Source organism: Procambarus clarkii, chromosome 12 (genome assembly GCF_040958095.1).
Source record: "Procambarus clarkii isolate CNS0578487 chromosome 12, FALCON_Pclarkii_2.0, whole genome shotgun sequence".
Taxonomy (NCBI): domain Eukaryota; kingdom Metazoa; phylum Arthropoda; class Malacostraca; order Decapoda; family Cambaridae; genus Procambarus; species Procambarus clarkii.
Genome location: NC_091161.1, coordinates 34,618,064 through 34,637,974, shown reverse-complemented (window position 1 = coordinate 34,637,974; position 19,911 = coordinate 34,618,064). Strand labels below are relative to the sequence as shown.

Here is a 19,911-nt window from a genome sequence, read left to right as displayed (position 1 = left end):
TTAGCAGCTAATATTTCTTGCAATTATGAATTGCTATTCCAGCGCATTCACATACGACTGAATTTTTATCCAGCACACTCTTATATTGAACAACGTTCATTTAATTATTAAGAAATGAGAATTTGAATATTGTCAAATAAGACAAATTAATTCTCTAATTCCTGATAGCCTTTAGTTCCTTTAAACTGGGATATTAATTAAATCAGATATTAAGTGCGCCGTAGCACGACTGCGCATACGGGAGCTACCTGGGAAGGAGGATGGACTGGCAAGCGACGCCATTAAGCTAGAGAGATTGTCTGGAAGCTGGTCAAATTACCGGCTCATCAACCCACCATCCCTTCCACTACAGACGCTTAGGAGGACGAGACTGCTTCATCATATCACAGACATCAGTATCGGCAAATCTATAAGTTCATTTACCTTGTTTTTTGTGATCACATTTAACATAATAGGTTGGACGATTTGTCGTTATGCTGCACGTCCATTAAAAATAACCAGCAAATGTATTTACTGGGCTTTACCACATCTAATTTAGAAATATATGTGGTATTATAACACTAGGTGATTTCTACATAGTACTCGCCTTTCAGCTTGGAATTGCTGATAATAAGAAAGATGCCGCTTCGATCACGTGTTCCAAGGATAGCCTGATGAAACAATTTTCTCGTGAATATATCCCAATGCTTGCTAGCTTTCCTTCATACAGCTAAGCTGTTATTTCGTTCTTGTAGTTTGTAGAATATTATATTTTATTAATCCAAAGATTATTTAAAATCTCAAATATTTCATTTTCTTAAATAATTCATGTGTAATAATCTTTATTTATTTGTACTTGAAATGCATTAATTTCTCTCCAAATCAAACTCCCCAAAGTGTGTGGAGGGATTTGGCTTCGTAATTTATAATAAAGTTCATTTATTATACAGTAATAGATTTCCATCATACTAAAATAAGAGATCTATAAGCACTGGTTCTCCAATTATTTCCTTTTCTTAAGGATGGTCCTTCGAATGACTTATGAGATTTATCATCAATATCTTGGAGCCAGATTCCCCCACAAGCAGAACGTATAAACATAGCTGGCTCTGAAGAGAGAGAGAAAACATGTTCAGGAGTATTGTAACCACATCACAAATTGTAAATATATTTTAGCTATTAAAAAAAATTGAATGATGCAGGAAACGCTCGAAAGTATTGCTCAATTAACTTTATGACGATTAAAGTAAAAAATAACAAACAAAGTTTCATAAACATTGTATCTGAAATACCTGCAATCTCTGACTCTGTCCCTTGTGGACATCCTGGCTGCCTCAAGGGCAGGTAACCTTATGGCTGCGGCTGCTTACCTTCTCCTCCTGTGATCGCCATTGCGTCCTTTTATATTTGTTTTTGTTTAATAATTTCCTCTCTGGTAACCACTAAACATGTCAGGACGTCATCTGCATATTCTACGTAGATTTGTTCAGCTGTATTCATAAAGTTCTTTGGTACTTTCTTATAATTTCGTAATTTAAATTTTCTTTATCAATTATTTAACTTTATAATAGCCAGGTGTTGTCTGTAATCTTTGTTTCATCTGGTGAAACACTGGAGGCTTTCTTTGCTGGCCTTGCAATACGTACTTTTTTATCTTAAATATTTTTGTCATAATTCGTTTGTATTGAGCCTTCTGTTTTCTGGTTAGGTTCGTTAGTGCCATGGTTATTCATTTTGGGTCACTACTATTTTAAATCGGCAATCTATAGCGTACCACGTTCCTGGTACCACAAGTACTTACGAACGTGTCCATCTTTCCTCAATCTTTGACGGCTTTGGTTACATTTATTAAACAGTTCACAAGTATGAAAACTTCCCAATCAACTGTTGTTATTGTTATAAACAGCCTCTTGGCGCTTCGGGGCTCATTAACTGTTTAATAATTGTAAACAAAGCACCCAAAGATTGAGAAAAGATGTACACGTTCGTAAGTGCTTGCGTAACTGCTTGGTGAATCTGGCACCAGGTCTGCCAAATTTAAAATTCCCAAAGAACCCCTAAATATATGAAACAGATGTGAGAAAAATCTGGCGCCTTAAGTTTCTCTCAAATAACTTTTTCGTGTCTTAAGGTAATTTCCTCATGATCACTGTTGCCCATCTCCTTTTAAAATGCTACTTATCAGTGTCTCCCTGTTACTCAAGTGAATGTTTTGCCAACACAATAAGATAATATAATTTTGTTTAATGAAGGAGTCATAAATTTAAAACTAACTAATTTCCTGTATAGCAAATAAAAGTTTATTGTACTCAAATTAGTCGAGTTTATTGTTAGACCTAGAAGCTCTAGATATTAGTTCCCATAAAAGCTGTTCTTTTCACTTAGTTTGATGGATTATGTGTAACTTCTATTATTAGGTAGATCATTTTCCATTTAATTATCTCAACAGTTTGCCGAGCTCAAATTTCAGTTCCACTCTCACACTGCATTTAATACTTAGACGTATTGCCACTGCCCATCCTCGACCGAAATATATTAGTGTAAAATAATTGGTATCCTCTATTAAACTGATAATTGTTCCGTGTTTTCTTCATACATTGGCCTTTGTTAGTGGTTTCATTTATTGTTGTTTCTCGTAAACTCAAACCCAGATTCGTTCTGAATACATTATTTCAACCAACTGTATATCACTAGCCTCATGAAATTAACTTCATACAATCTATTTTTCTCCACCTAGACCCTTGAGGTGTACTAATAGGGTTGTACTGGAAACTGGCAAACCTTGGCAATAAACGCACTAGACAAGCCTGCCTATCATATACAACTCCTAACCTCAAATTAAGTTCCTAACCACAAATCATCACTACAACTCTCCACACCCGGTTAGTCTCCCATACAATACTCTCACATTGCAGACTCGACTGGAGTCAACAAGATCACATCGGGTCCCCACATTAGGCTGGTGTCTGTCACTGCCACAAGCAGATAAGTAGTAGTACTTGATGAAACCGCGGCTTCCACAAGACTGCCCTCCAGCTGGTCATTGCATTTACCATCACACCCAGCATCCCAAGGACTTTATAATTACATTCAATGTATATCTACATTGTTTCCAAAAACTTTGGATCAACCTTAGGGGGCATATCATTGTAAAATTAAGTGGTTCAATTTGCTTATAAATTTATTTATGAAATGGTTATAGAAAGGGCTGCAGCTGGTCCAAGTTTCACCATCACACCCTAAACAGAAAAGGAGAAAGAAAATACACAACGAATTATGCAACGAATTTTCAAATAGTTTCAGGGAACACATGTCAACTAAAATCATTTCTATAATACTCAGATATTAAATTAAGCACATAATAAAGGATTCTAGTGATCAGTTTTATCAAAAAAGTGTTTAGTGCAATAATATAATTATTCAAAGTTACCCTTCTAAAAAATATGCAATATATGATATTTATAAATTTTTATAAAATCAACAAATAGACTTTGGACTAAATTATCTACTACATTCTGTAGCAGCACAAACGCTACATATAACGTGTAATTTGCATGTAAATTGATTAATAAATGAAAGCTCTGAAGTACTTTGAAGTTGTAAATTACTTTCCAGAGTAAAATAAAGATCCAAGTTCGGCCACCTGTAGCTGAGCTTGACTTACAGATTTCGTTCATAATTGGCACCCTTGCAGATAGGCATCCATTGAGTAAGGTGTGCAAGTTTCATGCAAATCCCTTGATAACAAACGAAAAAAAAAAATTGGCCAAAAAAAAAGAAGAAAAAAAAAGAAAAAAAAAAATTACATATAAATATATTGCACATACATATTACAATTATTACAAGAGTTTGTGTTTCTACAGCACATAGTAGACCTTTTAGTTGACACATGTGTTCCCTGAGATTATTTGAGAATGTTGAACATTCGTTGCATAATACGTTGTGTATTGTTTTTCTCCTTTTCTGTTTATGGTGTGATGGTGAAACTTGGACCAGTTGCAGCCCTTTCTATAACCATTTCATAAAAAAATTTATACGCAAATTGAACAACTTTTAATTTATAACGATTTATAATGATATGCCCCCTTAGTGACCTTTTGGCTGTAACATTGGCTTACGTGACCTAAGGCTGTCTTAATCTTTGACCACACCTCGGTGTGACCACAATCTGACTACTCGTGTGTATTACCACTTATTTTCCTCCACCATTTGATAAGTGATGTAGTTCTTGATTCACTACCTCATTCTTTCTATGTTGTATATTGCAACAGTACATCGACCTAATTCACGTTGAAGCGGCTACAACAGCAGCCACAGCTTCCAATGGCTACACCCATATCACTATTACTGTGGTGCCTACAACAGTCTACGCACTTGACTCTGTCTGCAAAAGCTGCCACACGCCTACCATGGAAAGTATATCGTGTAACTAGCATACATGGTGTTCTTGCTAATGAAAGCTTTCCAATTATTCATTAATGGAATTGCATTACTCGTACAATACCTTTGTCATTGCAATTATATTTAAATTCCTCTTTGTTTGTAGCTCGGTGGATATTGTTTACCGAGAAGCAGACAGTGGGCTTGATCATATTGCGTCACACTATTTCTTATTAACTTTATCCCTTGCCCACGGAGAATATACCCAAACACTTGCATTTGTAGAGCAGAAGGTTTTGCCTAACCAGCGCATGTGCCAAGATCCCAACACATGTCCAGACTTTTGTTGTGATGCTCAGCTTCTCTTCTTAGTTACCGCACATGGTCTTATCCCATTCAACTGAAGTGGTTCTACATTTTAACCAGTGTTCTTGATTTCTTTGACGTCCTTTGCCGCCTTAACTCAATTGATCCACCACTCGCCAGCTATCTCGACGGAGCTTCTCCTTTGGATCCTTGCGAGACACCTTGCCCTCCATTATGGTTTCACCTGCTTCATTAGCCTGTCAATATCTGCCCTAATCTCCAGGCAGTGCACACAGGGCCATTGTGTGTGCCATTATTCCAAGAATAATTACTAGCCAGACAATCACACACGACTACATTTGACAAGAGCGTATTTACATAATCCTGAGCTTTTATTTATATTACAAATTTAGTGTTTTACTTGGATGGCGTTCTGGAAGTTCTTCCACTCCCCAAGCCCGGCCGGAGGACCAGGCTTGACTCATGACGGCTTGATCCAGCAGGCTGTTGCTTGGAGCGGCCCACATATCCACCACAGCCCGATTGGTCCTTCACTTCTTGAAGAAAACTGTCAAGTTTTCTCTTGAAGATGTCCACATTTGTTACAGCAATATTTCTTATGCTCGCTGGGAGTGTGTTTGAACAACTGTGAACCTCTGATGTTTATACAGTGTTCTCTGATTGTGCCTTTGGGCCTACTCTTCAATGGTTCTGAACTGAATTTTCCGTTCATATCGCTAACTCCAGTATGTTGTTATTTTACTGTGTAGATTTGGGACCATGCCCTCCATTTGTATATTATTTGATACCTCACTCATCTCCTTTCTAGGGAGATCATTTAGAGCTCTTTGAGATGATCCCAATAAATTAGATGCTTTATCGTTTTCCATGCCGTATATATTTTCTGTATTCACTCTATTTCAGCAATCTCTCCTGCTCTGAAGGGTGAAGCTAGTATTGAACAGTACTAAAGACGGACAGGAGGAGTGATGTGAATAGTACAGCCATTGTGATGGGATCCTTTGATTTGACGTTTCTCATGATCCATCCTATCATTTTTCTGTCTGATGCTAAAACTGCTTTGTTATGCTCCTTAACGTTTGATCGTCAGTCATTATTATTCCCAGATCCTATACATTATGCTTTTCCACTACGGGCAGATTTGATTGTGTTTTGTGCACTATTTTGTTTAATGTCCTCATTTTTACCACACCAGAGTACCTGAAATTTATCTCTGATAACATGCTATTTTTTTCCGCCCAGTCAAAAACCTAATTATTATGTGTTTGAAGTTTATCAATGTCTTCAACAGAATTAATTTTCATACTGTTTTTTGTCATCTGCAGAAGTCGATACGACTCTGTGACTTCTATATGTCTATATCTGATATGAGAATAAGGAAAAAGTGGTGCAAGGACTGTGCCCTGCGGTAGAACTTTTAACTGTGCTTGAACTCTATTTTATATGGTTAACTGTTGCTCTGTGTGTTCTGTTCCACATAAATTTTAATACCACCGTCCTACTTTATATGATATTTCCATTGACCTTATTTTGTGTGCTATCACACTATATGGTCACATGTATCAGATGCCTTTGTGAAGTCTGCGTATACCAAATCTGCATTCTGTTTTTCTTCTAATGCCTCAGAGATTGTCATAGTGGTAAAGTAGCTGCAAGAGGCATGATCATCCCAATCTAAATCCATGTTGACCGGGGTTGAGGTGGTCACAGGTCTCCATAAAACTAGAGACCTGCCTCCTGATCACGCTCTTAAAGAATTTTATGTGGGGCCTAAGTGCGACTGGTCTATAATTCTCAACCATTGCTTTGCTTCCTCCCTTGTAAAGAGGAGCAAAATTTATGAAATCTATTGATTTAAGCGAATCTTGTATCTCCCCCGTGTGCAAGCTCTTTCTCTACACTATGCTACTGGTACTTAGCATTTCTTTATAAATATTGAGTGCATGAGCATGTTGTTAATTTCTCCTTCAAAATCTTCAGAATCCGTATTTATATCTGTTATATTTTCAGGAGTTTGGATATCACGCATAAAGAAGCTTTCTGGATCGTCCGCTCTCATGGATGATCCAGACAGCTTCTTGAATATTTATTGGGGTGCTAAACATGCCCCCTCCTGTTTTTGTTAGGATTTCAGTAATTTCTTTGTCACCGTCTGTTCGACCTTTCACTTGTAAGAATAGGTCCAATACTGACAGTGGTTTTTGCATTTTTTTTTTTGCATATGTGAAGGAATATTGTTTTCCTTCTCTTGAATTCCATTTTTGTGTTCTAATAGCATTTCTTTAATTTGATATGATTGCTTTGATCTTTGCTAGATTTTTTAGAACTCCGTTTATTTTATTTTTTTATTGAGATAGTCGTGTCTCGTTAGCAGTTATTTTTGTTTTTGTTTATATATTTTTTTAAAATCAAAACATTTTTCTTTCTACGTTGGTCCTCTGTCTGGCTTTCAACAAAGGACCAAGTTTGACACTTTATATTCTTTGGAAGTAAGTTGTTCTATGTCTTGTGTAGGATTATTATTACTTTAAACATTCAATGGATTTTTTTTATGTTCGCTGTATATCTTTTCCCAATCTATCCTTTTATTAAAACTGAATTTATTGAATAACCCGTCATACATGATCATTGTTTTAGGCCTATTACAGGTATTGATGTTTGCACTTCAATGAGCTTGTGATCTAAGTATGTGGTATATGAGATTGTAATGTCCTTGATTATCTCCTTTGTTTGTGATGTTCAAATCTAAAATATTGTCGTAACTAGTTGACTCTTACCTGCAGGATGAGTGAAAATTTGTCACTGAATCTAAGTAGTTCTCTACTCTATGGTTGGTTCTGTTCAGATAGATTTCGTGGTATAGTATTCTTGATCGCAAGTTTCCAACTTAGACTGGGCAGGTTGAAGTCACCTTGGAAGATGTCATTTATTGGGTTTACCATTTTGTCGAGACTATTCTCGCTTTTATCTGATTTGTGAATTCCTCCGCCGTTGCGTCTGGAGGTTTGTGTATTAGAATTATAACCAATTTTTTTTTACTACCATTAGAGTTAACTACCACCTCATTTGCAGAGTTAAGCAGCTCAGCACATACAATGTCCTCTCTTGTATACAAACCTACTCCTCCATGTGGCCTATTTACCCTATCATATCTATATAGATTATATTCTGGTATCCAGATCTCACTGTCAAAGTTCCCCTGCATGGGTTTCTGTGAAAGGTCCAAATACTGCATTTGACTCGGTGAGGGGGGGGGAGGCAATTTAGGAACGGTACTTACTTTTTTGCATTTGTTTTCAGATCTTGTATGTTGGTAAAGATGAACGATGTTACTCTATTTGGGGTAATTTGACGAAGAATTTTCCGGGAGGTCCATTGTGTGTGGGAACGTCGGTTTTATTTTGACCAGTACTGATTGTTGCAGGGTTGTTGCCTGTTGTAACTGTAGCTCTGTTGTGGGGGGTAATTGCATGCGTGATTCTGGTATGCAAGTGGGTCAACCAGTTCCATACACACTGTCCTACCTTTTAAAACCTCTTTCGTGTGGGTATAAAATAAATTGTTGGCTTTTCTCCAAAGCCATTTTATTGCTTGCCACTGTTTAGCGTTCTGTGCCTTCAGCATGAAAGTATGGACAGCTGAGGGCGTAGCATTGTTTTTTTTCCTCGAGTGATGATTCGTACATGTCAGGATGGAGAAATCTACAAGTTGATTCAAAGCTACATTTTCCTTTCCTTAGTATATTACGACATTTTTGGGGGAATGATTGGGATTGAATTTTATTCCTTTTCTATTTCCAGAATATCTACAAATATCCTTACATATTTGTACTTGTATAGATGTGAACAGATATTTTAATGTCTTATGCACTAGTTAATTTGCTCGAAACATACTTAAAAGGGTCTTTCTATTGCAGGTGTGTCCGAGAGAGCTACAGGTGAGCATGAGGGAGCTACAAGTAATGGTCACTGTCGGTAAAGCCTCTAGTATTCACCTAGTTGTGCTTGTGGGGGGTTGAGCTCAACAGAAGGCGTTATGGCGCTTCCAAGCTACTAGGTGGGTGTGGTAGTGGGTTTAATGTCCTGTATTGAAGTATGTGCTTTTAATACATACTCACACTTGCTCATACTTCACATTAATAGAAATAAACTCTATTAATATTGTTGAAGTGATTTTACTTGTGAATTATTTGAATATGAGGCGGCCTCATGTCTGGTGAGGTGAATGACGTCACAGATTGTTGACCCATCAGGCCAAGCTAGAGGCGCGGTGAGCAGTGTGGCGCGGGCCGGCGTGGGGAGAGGTGCTGCTCAGCGCCCGCCTCATTGGTTGTACTAAATTAGTCACCTGGACAGTCCTGTGCATGAGGTTACCTGCGCCAGGCTTACAGGCAAGTTACTCTAGATGATTAGTTATTTTATCACATTGTATTCTGTTGGTACAATAGTCTATATTTCCTGACTGTCTAAGCATAATTACAACATGTTAAAGCTTTATTTAAAATAAATAAGTTGACTCTGGTTTACTCATTTGATATAATAGTGTAATATACCTTTGTCTATTAGTAGAGACTTTTACCTAGCCTAAAACTTTTTATGAAGCTAATTACAACAAAATTAAATTCTAAAACAATTCCTATGTGATTAACTGTTCCACAACAGCGGCTAGTGTCAACATTGTGAAATTTAACGTTCGACCATAAGCAGCTGAAAATAGTTTACAAAATTATTAGTTAAATTCTGGCAGTTATAAGGTGTTTGTTGTGAACTATCAGATTTCAATCCTTGAAATATGGACCAAAGACTTTTAACCTAACAAGAGTCGCATAAGAGCCATCCTATGTGAATGAACCTAGCCATACTGAGTCAGTGTCGTCCACGCTGCCGCCAACCCCAGAGACGCCTTAATTAACATTAACGTCCTGTGTAACCAAGTACTATATTTTGTCGAATATAACTAACAATTAAAGTATGTTTAAATAGTGTATAGTTCTATGATAGTTGTTGAAGGAAATTACAGTACGTGAGTGTATTCCAACCTGTCTCCCTCGCCTAATAAATAATAGGTAACATAACAAAAACTAGTTTAAATAGTGTTAAAATGTGTGAACTGTTGTGGGTCAGTGCACGAACGAGTATAGACCGAGGACTCGTTAAATGTGAAGCGTTCGTCACGTTCATGTTTGGCTACCGGGTTAACGACCACTTGGCCGTTGTGATGAGAACAGGCTGTGGACGAGTCATGTCTGAGGTTGGGTTTTGCCATTCTGTGGTAAGTCGGCTTTATGGATCAACCAAAGTCTGAGCTGATCGATTGTCTTGCGGGATATTTTTAAAGCTTTATATAAAGATTTTCAATTTAGTATTTTTATATATTTAATGTGTAATTTCAGATATGTACGAGGGTGCATCAGTACAACGGCACTGCAGCTATGGTTAACCATATACAAGAAATTTGTCTCGTACAACGGCACTGCAGGTATGGAGAGAATAAAGTTACTTGCAAAAACTTCTCACGAATTGCAGTTGGTCATTATGTAGTAGATACATATTCGCACCCAAGTACAGTAAGTGAAAGGAACAAGTCTAATAATTTTAATAGGTACACACTATTCCTTGAAGCGGTGATCTTCTAATAGGTATAGTCTAAAGTGCTCCATGTGTTAACCACTTCAGAGTGGTAAACAAAAAACCAGGCCCATAATATGAACATTTAATTGTGGTGTATCATACGGTTAATGTTGCGCTAACAATTTTGGTTACATTTCAATCCTCTTCCCCTCCCCTCCCTTCCCTATCTTTATCCATACTTTTGTTAGTCTGTCGTCCTCACTGCGTCTGTCGAAGCAGTGAGGACAATCTTCATTTAAAGAGTGAGCGACTTAATTGCTGAGCAACCCATTGCTGAGATCGCAAAGAGCATCAACGCTCAGAATCAATCCCTCACAGCCATCTCGGCCCACCTCATCCAGCAGGGTGATAACGGGAAGCCCACCCTCAAGGTCACCCTCAAGACTCCGGCAGAGGCTACTCTCGCGGCAGACAACGGCCTCAGATGCTTTGGTGTGGCCTGCACACCTCACTAGATCGCTAGGCAGCGTTATTTCCGCCTACGTCAGTGTTTTCGGTGTTACCAGTACACCCACTACTCTCAGAAGTGCCCCAACCCGCTGCAGAAATGCAGCATCTGTGCTGGCGACCACCAATACAGGACCTGCAACGCCACTACTCAATATTGTATACTCTGCAACGGTGATCACACGGCCGTCTCCCACAACTGCCCCACCAGGAAAGGCGAAATTCAGAAGATGGTTGACGCCAGGCAAGGAAACTCGACGGCCCAGACCGAAAGCTTTCAACATACAAGAAGCTTTTCCTGCACTCCGACAAGTGGCGCCACGAGCGGCGCGCAACAAAACTACTGGACAAGCAACCCCCCCCCTCCCCCGGCTGCCACTCACAGCCCCAGACGAAACCTCGCAACCAAGCCGGCCAGCCATCCTCACTCACACCGCCACCAGCTTCCCCCGACAGCTGTGATTCACTTCGCATCAGAAATGTCAGGTGGAGATCTCAAGAAACGGTACAAAATACTGAACGACTTGTACAAGCTCAACAACCTTCCGACCTTTGTGGTACCAGAGGCCATGTTTACCGATGGCTCCTCTCCACCAGAGTCCGACCCCACACCAGAGACACCTGTCAACCCGTACCCTATTGCTCCAGTCATACCTGCGACTACATCATGTGCAACGATACTGCCACCAACTTCTCCTGCAGGCCTCACCATGTCTTCTGATGATTCAAATGACTCTGTTGACATTGAAGCACAATCATCACCCCCAGCACCAGAGGACACTGAAGCACATTCACCACCCTCAATACCAGCGGAGTCTCCAAGAGTCTCTACACTCTATGATGAACGTGACAAAAACCTGACACCCAGATCTCCCGAATATAGACGCTTATCACCAGCAAAATACTCAACACGAGGTGTGCAGAATGCTTGCTGAATAATCCAAACCAAAAGTACATTCTATCGAACGATGTAATCTTACTTGAATGCGACGAAACCACATTGTCAAAGGACCTTTTCCCACCAGACTACGCAGAGTACAAAGAAAAACATCAAATGATTACTCGAAGCAAGAAAAAAATAGAAGAAACACCAAACTGAAGAAGACACCACCTGAAGACAGATTGTCTCCACCTTGAATGTAGAAGCACTGCCACTGCCGCCTTCCAGACCCGTCTCCCAACCTAGCCAGTTGTTGGGTTGTTTGCAGCATTGACATACCGACACGCAGCTGGGTCAAGCCCTGGCACTTTCTCTTCAACTTCAGCATTTCCTCTCACCGACTTCTCTTCAGCTGTCCCCACTTCAAGGCTCGCCCCAATGGGCATCTTCTCTTGTATTTTTCGTATTCGTACTCTGGCAAGAAGAAACGTTTAGCATGAAGGGAAAGTACCGGGGCTAAACCTAGCAAGCTGAACATACCGTCGGTCAGTTTCTGGAGGCTGAGCACTTGCAGCTACGTGGCCATCATCCGCATCTTGGACAAGTTATTGGTAGTCCACGAGCGCTGCAGCATTTCTGCAAATCGACAAAATAATTGTGGTCATTCGGCAGGCCCTGTTAAGTGCTAAACGTGAACGTTTGTGTTTTCGGGATGGAGTAACGTGATGTTCCTGATTTGTTTTTAGTGCAGTATCTCCCCTTATTGGGGGAAGTAAATATTATACAACGGCCGGAGCGCCTATGACAGTAGATAAAGGTTTTAAGAGCAGGGACACCAGACAAGTCAAGTGGCATATGGTCTGGGAAAGTAGCCGTTACTAATGTCACTGGAGGATATTCATTCTTTAACAAGCTAACAAAGAATGTTCCGAAGGAAGCAAGTTCTAGGCCGGATGCATTCATTGGTATTAACGTATTGTGCATTAAAACTGGTTTCTCAAGAGTTCATATTATAATTTCAATGTAAAGTTAGTCAAAGGTTAGGTGTTAAGGTTCTGTTGGCCATTATATGTATTAGAACTACGTTGGGTGATAGTTATAGCTTTGGGATTCGAACAGGGGTCATCAGCAAAGCACTGTTCGAGAAATGTTCGAACGTGATCAGTTGAGCTGTGTAACAACTCGTCCTCATAAACAAAGGCTAAAGTCCATTCCATGCACCCACCAGACCCCCCCCCCCCCCGTTTTGATTGGTAAAACGGTTTACACAAGTCACCACTGATGACGTTCAAACATTTCTTGAACAGTGCTTCGCTGACGACTTTTGTTTGAACCACAATGTTGTGAATGCTTCACCCATCTACTACAGATACAAATAATCACCAAGAGAAACTAAACGCCTAACTTAACCAATGTCCGAATATACACCGCATCCATACATTTAACAATATTAATTTATATTTGAGAATTCCAATTTTGAATGAACAGCATGTTTAAATATATGAATGCAGACAAGAGGACGAGTTGTGTGTAAGCCTATTTTTCATTGATAAACAAGAGGTTCGGCGGCTGGATTACAATCATTGTTATTTTACTGATGGGGGGGGGGGCCTTGGCAATGTATGTATGTATTCTCGAACAGTGCTTCACTGACATCTGCTTCTCGAATAGCAAGTCTGTAAATGTTTCACTACTGTACTACTAACAAAAATAATCACCAAAAGAACCTTATCACATAATGGACGCCTAATATACAATTAATTTTATTGTATAATAAATTGTGTATGGGAATGAACATACTTTTATAACGGTGTTAAAATTGATTAACGTCTCGTGGGACGGCCGCTGCTCTTACGAGCATGACCTACGAACGAACTAAATATAGGACAAGGTACCCATTGGGGTGAGCTTTAAAGTGGGTATAGGTGAAGAATAGCCTGGGTGAGAGGAAACGTCGGAGTTGGAGACAGAGCCAGGGCTAAACCCAGCTGCGCGGCGTAACATGAGGCTTTCTGAACACCTGGCTGGCTTAGGCTAGTGGGCAGGGTCCCGAGGGAGGGGCGGCGATGTGAGGTCTTCTTTCCTCTTGATGTGTGGCGTCTTCTTTCTTCTTTTTGAGCTGGAGTCTTCCGTCTTCTGTCTTCCACGTCGGTCTGCTCTGAAGCTTGCAGGGATTCCACCACCTCAAAACGAGCAAAATTAGGTCCCCATCCCCCTAAAGAGGGGGGGTGAGGGCAACTGCCCTCAGTGAGTCTTAGGCCTGCATCCTCATGCTAAGTCTTTTTTTTTCTTTTCTTGGCTTGTTGTTTGGCTTTGTACTGGGTGTAGTCTCCGGGAGAGAGGTCGGCTGACAGTGTGCTTTCGTCATATTCCGTGAAAATTAGGTCGTGTCTAAGCACGCACTCGTTTCCTGGCGCACGCCGTAAGTATTCCTCATACATAGTTGAATATACGGCTGGTGAGCCGTCAACATGCAGGAGATCCATGCTCGGTGTTGTTACGTTGCTGATAGTTTTCTTATTGCTGGAGTATCATAAGCTGGTTGGCCTGGGAGTAATGAGATTATTGCAGAGTCGACATAGTCAGAGTCGTCGAAAATGTCGACATAGTCAGTAGAGTCGTCATCAGACAGGTTGATGTCTGCAGGAGCAGTTGGTGGCAGTATTGTTGCAGATGTAGTCGCAGGTGTTACTGGAGTAATAGGGTCCGGGTTGACAGGTGTGTCTGGCGTGGGGTCGGACTCTAGTTGAGAGGAGCAACCGGTAAACATGGTCTCTGGTATCACAAAGGTCGGGTGGTTGTTGTGCTTGTACGTGTCGTAGAGTATTTTGTACCGTTTCTTGATCACCACCTGACATTTCTGTCGCGAAGTGAATCGGAGCTGCAACAGTGCTGTCAGGGGTGGCTGGTGGCGGTGTGAGGGAGGATGGTTGGCTGGCTTGGTTGAGAGGTGTTGTCTGTGACCTTGAGTGGCTGGCGCGGGAGTTGCTGGTCCAGTAGTTTGGCTGCGCGCCGTTCGCGGCACCACTTGCCGGGAGTGCAGGGAAGTCTTCTTGTATGTTGAATGCTTTCGATCTTGTAGTACAATTTCGTGGTCTGGCGTCAGTCATCTTCTTGATTTCCGCCTATCTGGTAGGGCAGTCGTGAGAGACGGCTGTGTGGTCACCGTTGCAGAGTATACAGCGTTGAGTAGATGCGTTGCAGGTCCTGTACTGGTGGTCGCCAGCACAGATGCTGCATTTCCACAGTGGGTTGGGGCACTTCTGAGAGTAGTCGGTGTACTGGAAACACCTAAAGCACTGGCGTAGGCGGAAATAACGCTGCCTAGCGATCTGATGGTGTGCAGGCCACACCAAAACATCTGAGGCCGTTGTCGGCCGCAAGAGTAGCCTCTGCCGGAGTCTTGAGTGACCTTGAGGGTGAGCTTCCCGTTCTCACCCTGCCGGATGAGGTGGGCCGAGATGGCTGTGAGGGATCGATTCAGAGCGTTGATGCTCTTTACGATCTCAATGATAGGCTGTTCAGCGATGATATCACTCACTCTGTGAATGAGTATTGTCCTCACTGCCTGAAATTGATGGAGGTAGGAGTGTTAAGCCCTTAACCTCTAGAGCCGTGATCGTTGCCGTGATAGAGAGCTTCTAGTGCTACTGCACTGCTGAAGAGTATTTGGGGTCCATTTTCGTCCCTGACGACGTCGATGGGTCCATGGTCTCGGTCCTGGTGTACCTCCTGTCAGTTCCTTGGAACTTCACCTTAACTCTGAACAGCATGATGCCGTTCGCGGGCACCACGCTATTACTCAGGAGGGAAGCGCTCTCGTTGCTGCTCGATTTTTACCCACCCGGCAGTGCTAGGTGCAAGCTTCCTTTCCTGCTGATGGAGCATGACCTGAGGAAGAGTTGAGTAGTGTGGCTGATGTTCACTACAGTGTGTGGAGGCCGTCAAATGCTGCATGCATACATATTCATGCATAGTCTCTGAACTCCTTGCAACCCTGGAAATCAATCGGCTTGAAACTCCAGTCCTTAGCAGCAGGGCCACCACTCCTCCCCTTCCTTCCCTCTGCAGTGTGTGGATTATTGTTGGCGCGAGTACACAGCCTTGTGGCACACCAGCATTATAGTCAGTCAGTGTGGTATTGGAGGAATCTTTCATTTTGTAGTGTCAAAGTGGTAATGGGTCTCCCATTACCTGAAGGGAAAAGGTAGTGTTGACTTGGATGATTCTCTCTAGTATGGTTGGAAGCTTCAGTTCTTTCCTCATGGTGATGATTCTTGTGTTTCTTGGGGCACCAAGAATTACCCGCATGGCTTTTCTTTATTACTTCTAGTTTGTTCAAAACAGAGGCGGGGAAGCTAAATGCAAGGCATGATAATCAAGTAGGGATCCAACAAACATGTTGAATAGTCCGGCATATATAACATGCATTCCAATATTCTTACTAGTATTTTAAGTGATTTGGATTTTAACCTACGATGTAGGTCGTTAACAATGTCACTGATGATACTCCAAGGTATTTGTGCTGCCCACATGTTTGTATGGTTTGGTTAACTTTGAAAGCTAGAGACACACTGATTGTTTTCTGGAAGAAAGAGCGATGGATTAAGGTAAAGACTGAATTCACTGATTTTAGCAGCGAGTGATTCAAGTAGAGATTGCAGTCTAGTTTGGATACTTGAAACAAAACAAATGTCGTCGACATAATAGATGACAGCTTTATCAGCAAGTGTGCAAATACCAGTTTTTGTGCACAAGGACATTGAACAGTGTTGGGCAAAGCGCACTAATCTGGGTTGAACCAAAATCAATGGGAGGAGAATGTTTACTTTTGACTCCCTTGAAAGAACTGAGGCGGTTCTGATACTCGTGTACCCCTTGAGCTATGTCAAGTCTTCCATAAACTCCAAGAGACACTAATTAATCTAATATTTATCTCACCTTTTTACTGTATCAAAAGCAGTTTTAAGGTCAATAAATGCCATCTATGAGCATGAATCTAGTCTAACAAAATATTCAGCAAAGCATGTTTGAATGCTTCTTCCAGGAAGGAAACCATACTGAATAGGAGCTAATTGAAAACATTAACCTGCCGAGTATAATCCTCTATAGAACTTTACACATACAGGACGCCAGAGATGGGTCTCAAGGCACAAAGAAATCCCATTAATGTGGTGTATCAATGAGAAAATGAGGAGGAGCTTGAGTAGGACTTGAACCTCTGCTTTGGGTGCTCCCAAGCATCCGAGGCTGGAATTCTTTTGACAATGTTTTGGTGCAGTTGTCTAAGGTGTTTGCCTAGAGTTCTCAGAGCTTAGGTTCGACTCCTCCTCGCGGCTCCAACTGATTTTCTCGTATGGGTCAGAATGTTTGTGAATTTGGCTTAAGTATGGGTATTATTAGTCGGTAGATAGCAGTCAGGTAAAACACCATGCCTCAAAATTTGAATAAATATTCCTAGCAAGATGTAACAGATACCTCTTGTCCTGGTTTGCAAAGCAATTGCAAGGATTGAAAACGTGGTGTGCTTTGCATGGTGCTTTGCATGGTGTTCCATGAAAAGTTGCAAGCTTAGTAAAAGGAATTTTTGTGTTGCAAAATAAAAGTAGTTCAGGGTATAGGTCGTTAACGAAGTTAAAAGGGAAAATCAAAATGGTTCATTTAGTTTTTCAATGTTTCGTACATTAGGTAGTGGAAGTATGGTTTTCAGCTAATTTTCATTGTAACATTCTTGGGAAAAAGGAAAAGTCGAGGAGAATTACTCATATTTCAAATTGATTCGTACAGTACATAATTTTGTATACTGTAATTAAGGATTAGCAAGAAAGATACAGTAAGCATTAAGCTTAAGTTTCGGGAGGAGAAATGTTTAGGGAAGAGTTTCTAATTGTCAGTTTCAGTGAAGCAAATAGGAATTTACAAAGAATAAGAATGTAAAGGTTACGTCAAGAAACGTTTGATTGTGAACCCGTTAAGGTTTACAGATAGTAGATATGCATGTCGAGGTTAGTGCAAGCATGAACGAACGTTTAGGTGGTGTGAAATACAATAACTGTTAGCAATGAATTCTTTCCCGTACAAGTGCAAAACCCAGTCGTGACTGTCTCCCCCTTCCATTCATCAGCTGACAGTCATGACCACCCCTCCCCCCCCCCCCCCCGCCGCCTCCCACTCTATGCATTTAGAGTAAATAATGTCTATGCATCACTATCCTTACCTAACCTAAATATTCCTATTGTATGTACAAGAGCGAATTATGATACTAATTCCTTGTGTTTCTCGGTGCACCCTGTTAAAGTGCCATTCACCTACCTGTGATCCATCGTCCTGTTAATCCAACATTCACCTAACGGTCCATGCAGTTATCCACCACCTACCAGCTCCTCCATCTAAGTGACCCATAGTGCTAGCTTCACTATTTTTTTTTTTTAATTATTATTAGCTAGTGTAGAGAATCGTACATTAACGATTCAACCTAACTTACCTGTGTGAGGTGTTCGGCATTCAGTATATTAAGCATCATGTAGAATGCAGCATATTCTAATAAGGTTAAAGAAAAAGGTTATTTAGAAAACTTTTTTCTTTTTACCACTGATAACGCGTATTAAGGATGTCGATTATACAGTGTTAAAACATATTATACTGATATAGAAAGGAACACTAGATTTTATGATTAACAAAATAATGTGTGTTTTAACTCGCACAAAGAAAAATCTGTCAAACAAGTTAAAAACAATGATGCACACAGGCAACCTATGCGCTGGACATTCCCAGAAACATGCCCCCAGGCGTGTTTTAAAATGTCGCCCATCGCATAGGTTCGAATTCTCATCACGTCTCCCACAGATTTTCTCGTTGATACATCAGGTTAGTGTGATTGCTCTCTGTGTATCAGAGAGGTACATATCAATCCAACTGGATGGGTACTCAACCCTCTTGAGGGAACCTTTTCTTAACACTTTGACTTGCCTCACCAACATGGCGAGGCAAGTCGCCATGTTGGTGAGGCAGCTCTGCCCAAATTTCAACGATTTACAAGAGTTCAAGATACTGATATCAACTATGCACAACAAAGAACATTTAATAATCTCTACAAAAGTGTTAAAATGTGCGTTGTTAAATAATAGATATTTCTGCTATACTTACCGACTCTCCGGAGGACAACTGGCCCAGTGTAGGACACTCCAGGAATGGGTCAGGTAATCTTCGTCTCCAAGACTCTGCCTTCACCTGTTCAGGCACTGACAGGCAAATTGATGTGGACAAGTCACAGGGGAAGACAATTCAACGCACAAATAGTATGGTCGTAAAAATCAAATCCACATCCAGGTGTCCATATTTACACAAGCTGGTGGCTGTGACCACAGATGGGTGACTACTGTGGTCAAGCACTTACAGCTGCCCGAGGTTCAGGAACCACCAGGAGGATGATGGTAACGTTTGTACCTGTAGTACTGAGGCTTGAAGCTGCTAGAGATTGCTGGTGACGTACACAGTCGGGGACAAGTGTAAGAATATGGTACCTGACTCAAAGCCCTCCAAATGTACTCACTAGAAAGAAGACGAGAGAGATATCAAATAATATACACCTGAAAGATACTGGAGGGCCAAGTACCAAATCTACACAGTAAAATAACAACGTACTGGAGTAAACGATATGGAAGAAAATGTAGAATAGAACCAGTGAAGAGCAGAGGTGCCATAGGCACAATCAGAGAACACTGTATAAACATCAGAGGTCCGCGGTTGTTCAACGTCCTCCCAGCAAGCATAAGAAATATTGCCGGAACAACCGTGGACATTTTCAAGAGGAAACTAGATTTATTCCTCCAAGGAGTGCCGGACCAACCGGGCTGTGGTGGGTATGTGGGCCTGCGGGCCGCTCCAAGCAACAGCCTGGTGGACCAAACTCTCACAAGTCAAGCCTGGCCTCGGGCCGGGCTTGGGGAGTAGAACTACTCCCAGAACCCCATCAACCAGGTATCAACCAGGTAAACCCTCGCTACTCTGGTAGACACTCCATGCATAGCATCTGTGGGACTTGATGTTCTCGTATTAAATGTTCTAATATTAAATGTTCTCAGACGAAACATTCTGGGCTGTGGCACTCTCCATTGATACGAGGAGAGGGATTTCCAAAGCTGTTGTTACATGATGATTGCATGAGTGTGTGTCCACCAGAAGTGAGTTCTAAAATCTTTAATAATTTTGAGGGATCAAATAGTTAGTATATGTGAAGGCAAAGACGCTAATAAAAATATTACAATG

General features: G+C 41.0%; 1 protein-coding gene across 1 annotated transcript in view; it reads left to right on the top strand.

The window, feature by feature from the left end:
* The window catches only part of LOC123749276 (baculoviral IAP repeat-containing protein 8-like), a 640,763-nt gene that overhangs the window by 78,744 nt on the left and 542,108 nt on the right, over window positions 1–19,911 (top strand). Inside the window, exons 2-3 of the mRNA XM_069323361.1 lie at window positions 8,603–8,623; window positions 10,079–10,164. Coding sequence (XP_069179462.1) covers window positions 8,603–8,623; window positions 10,079–10,164 — 107 coding nt within the window. The remainder of the gene's footprint in view (window positions 1–8,602; window positions 8,624–10,078; window positions 10,165–19,911) is intronic.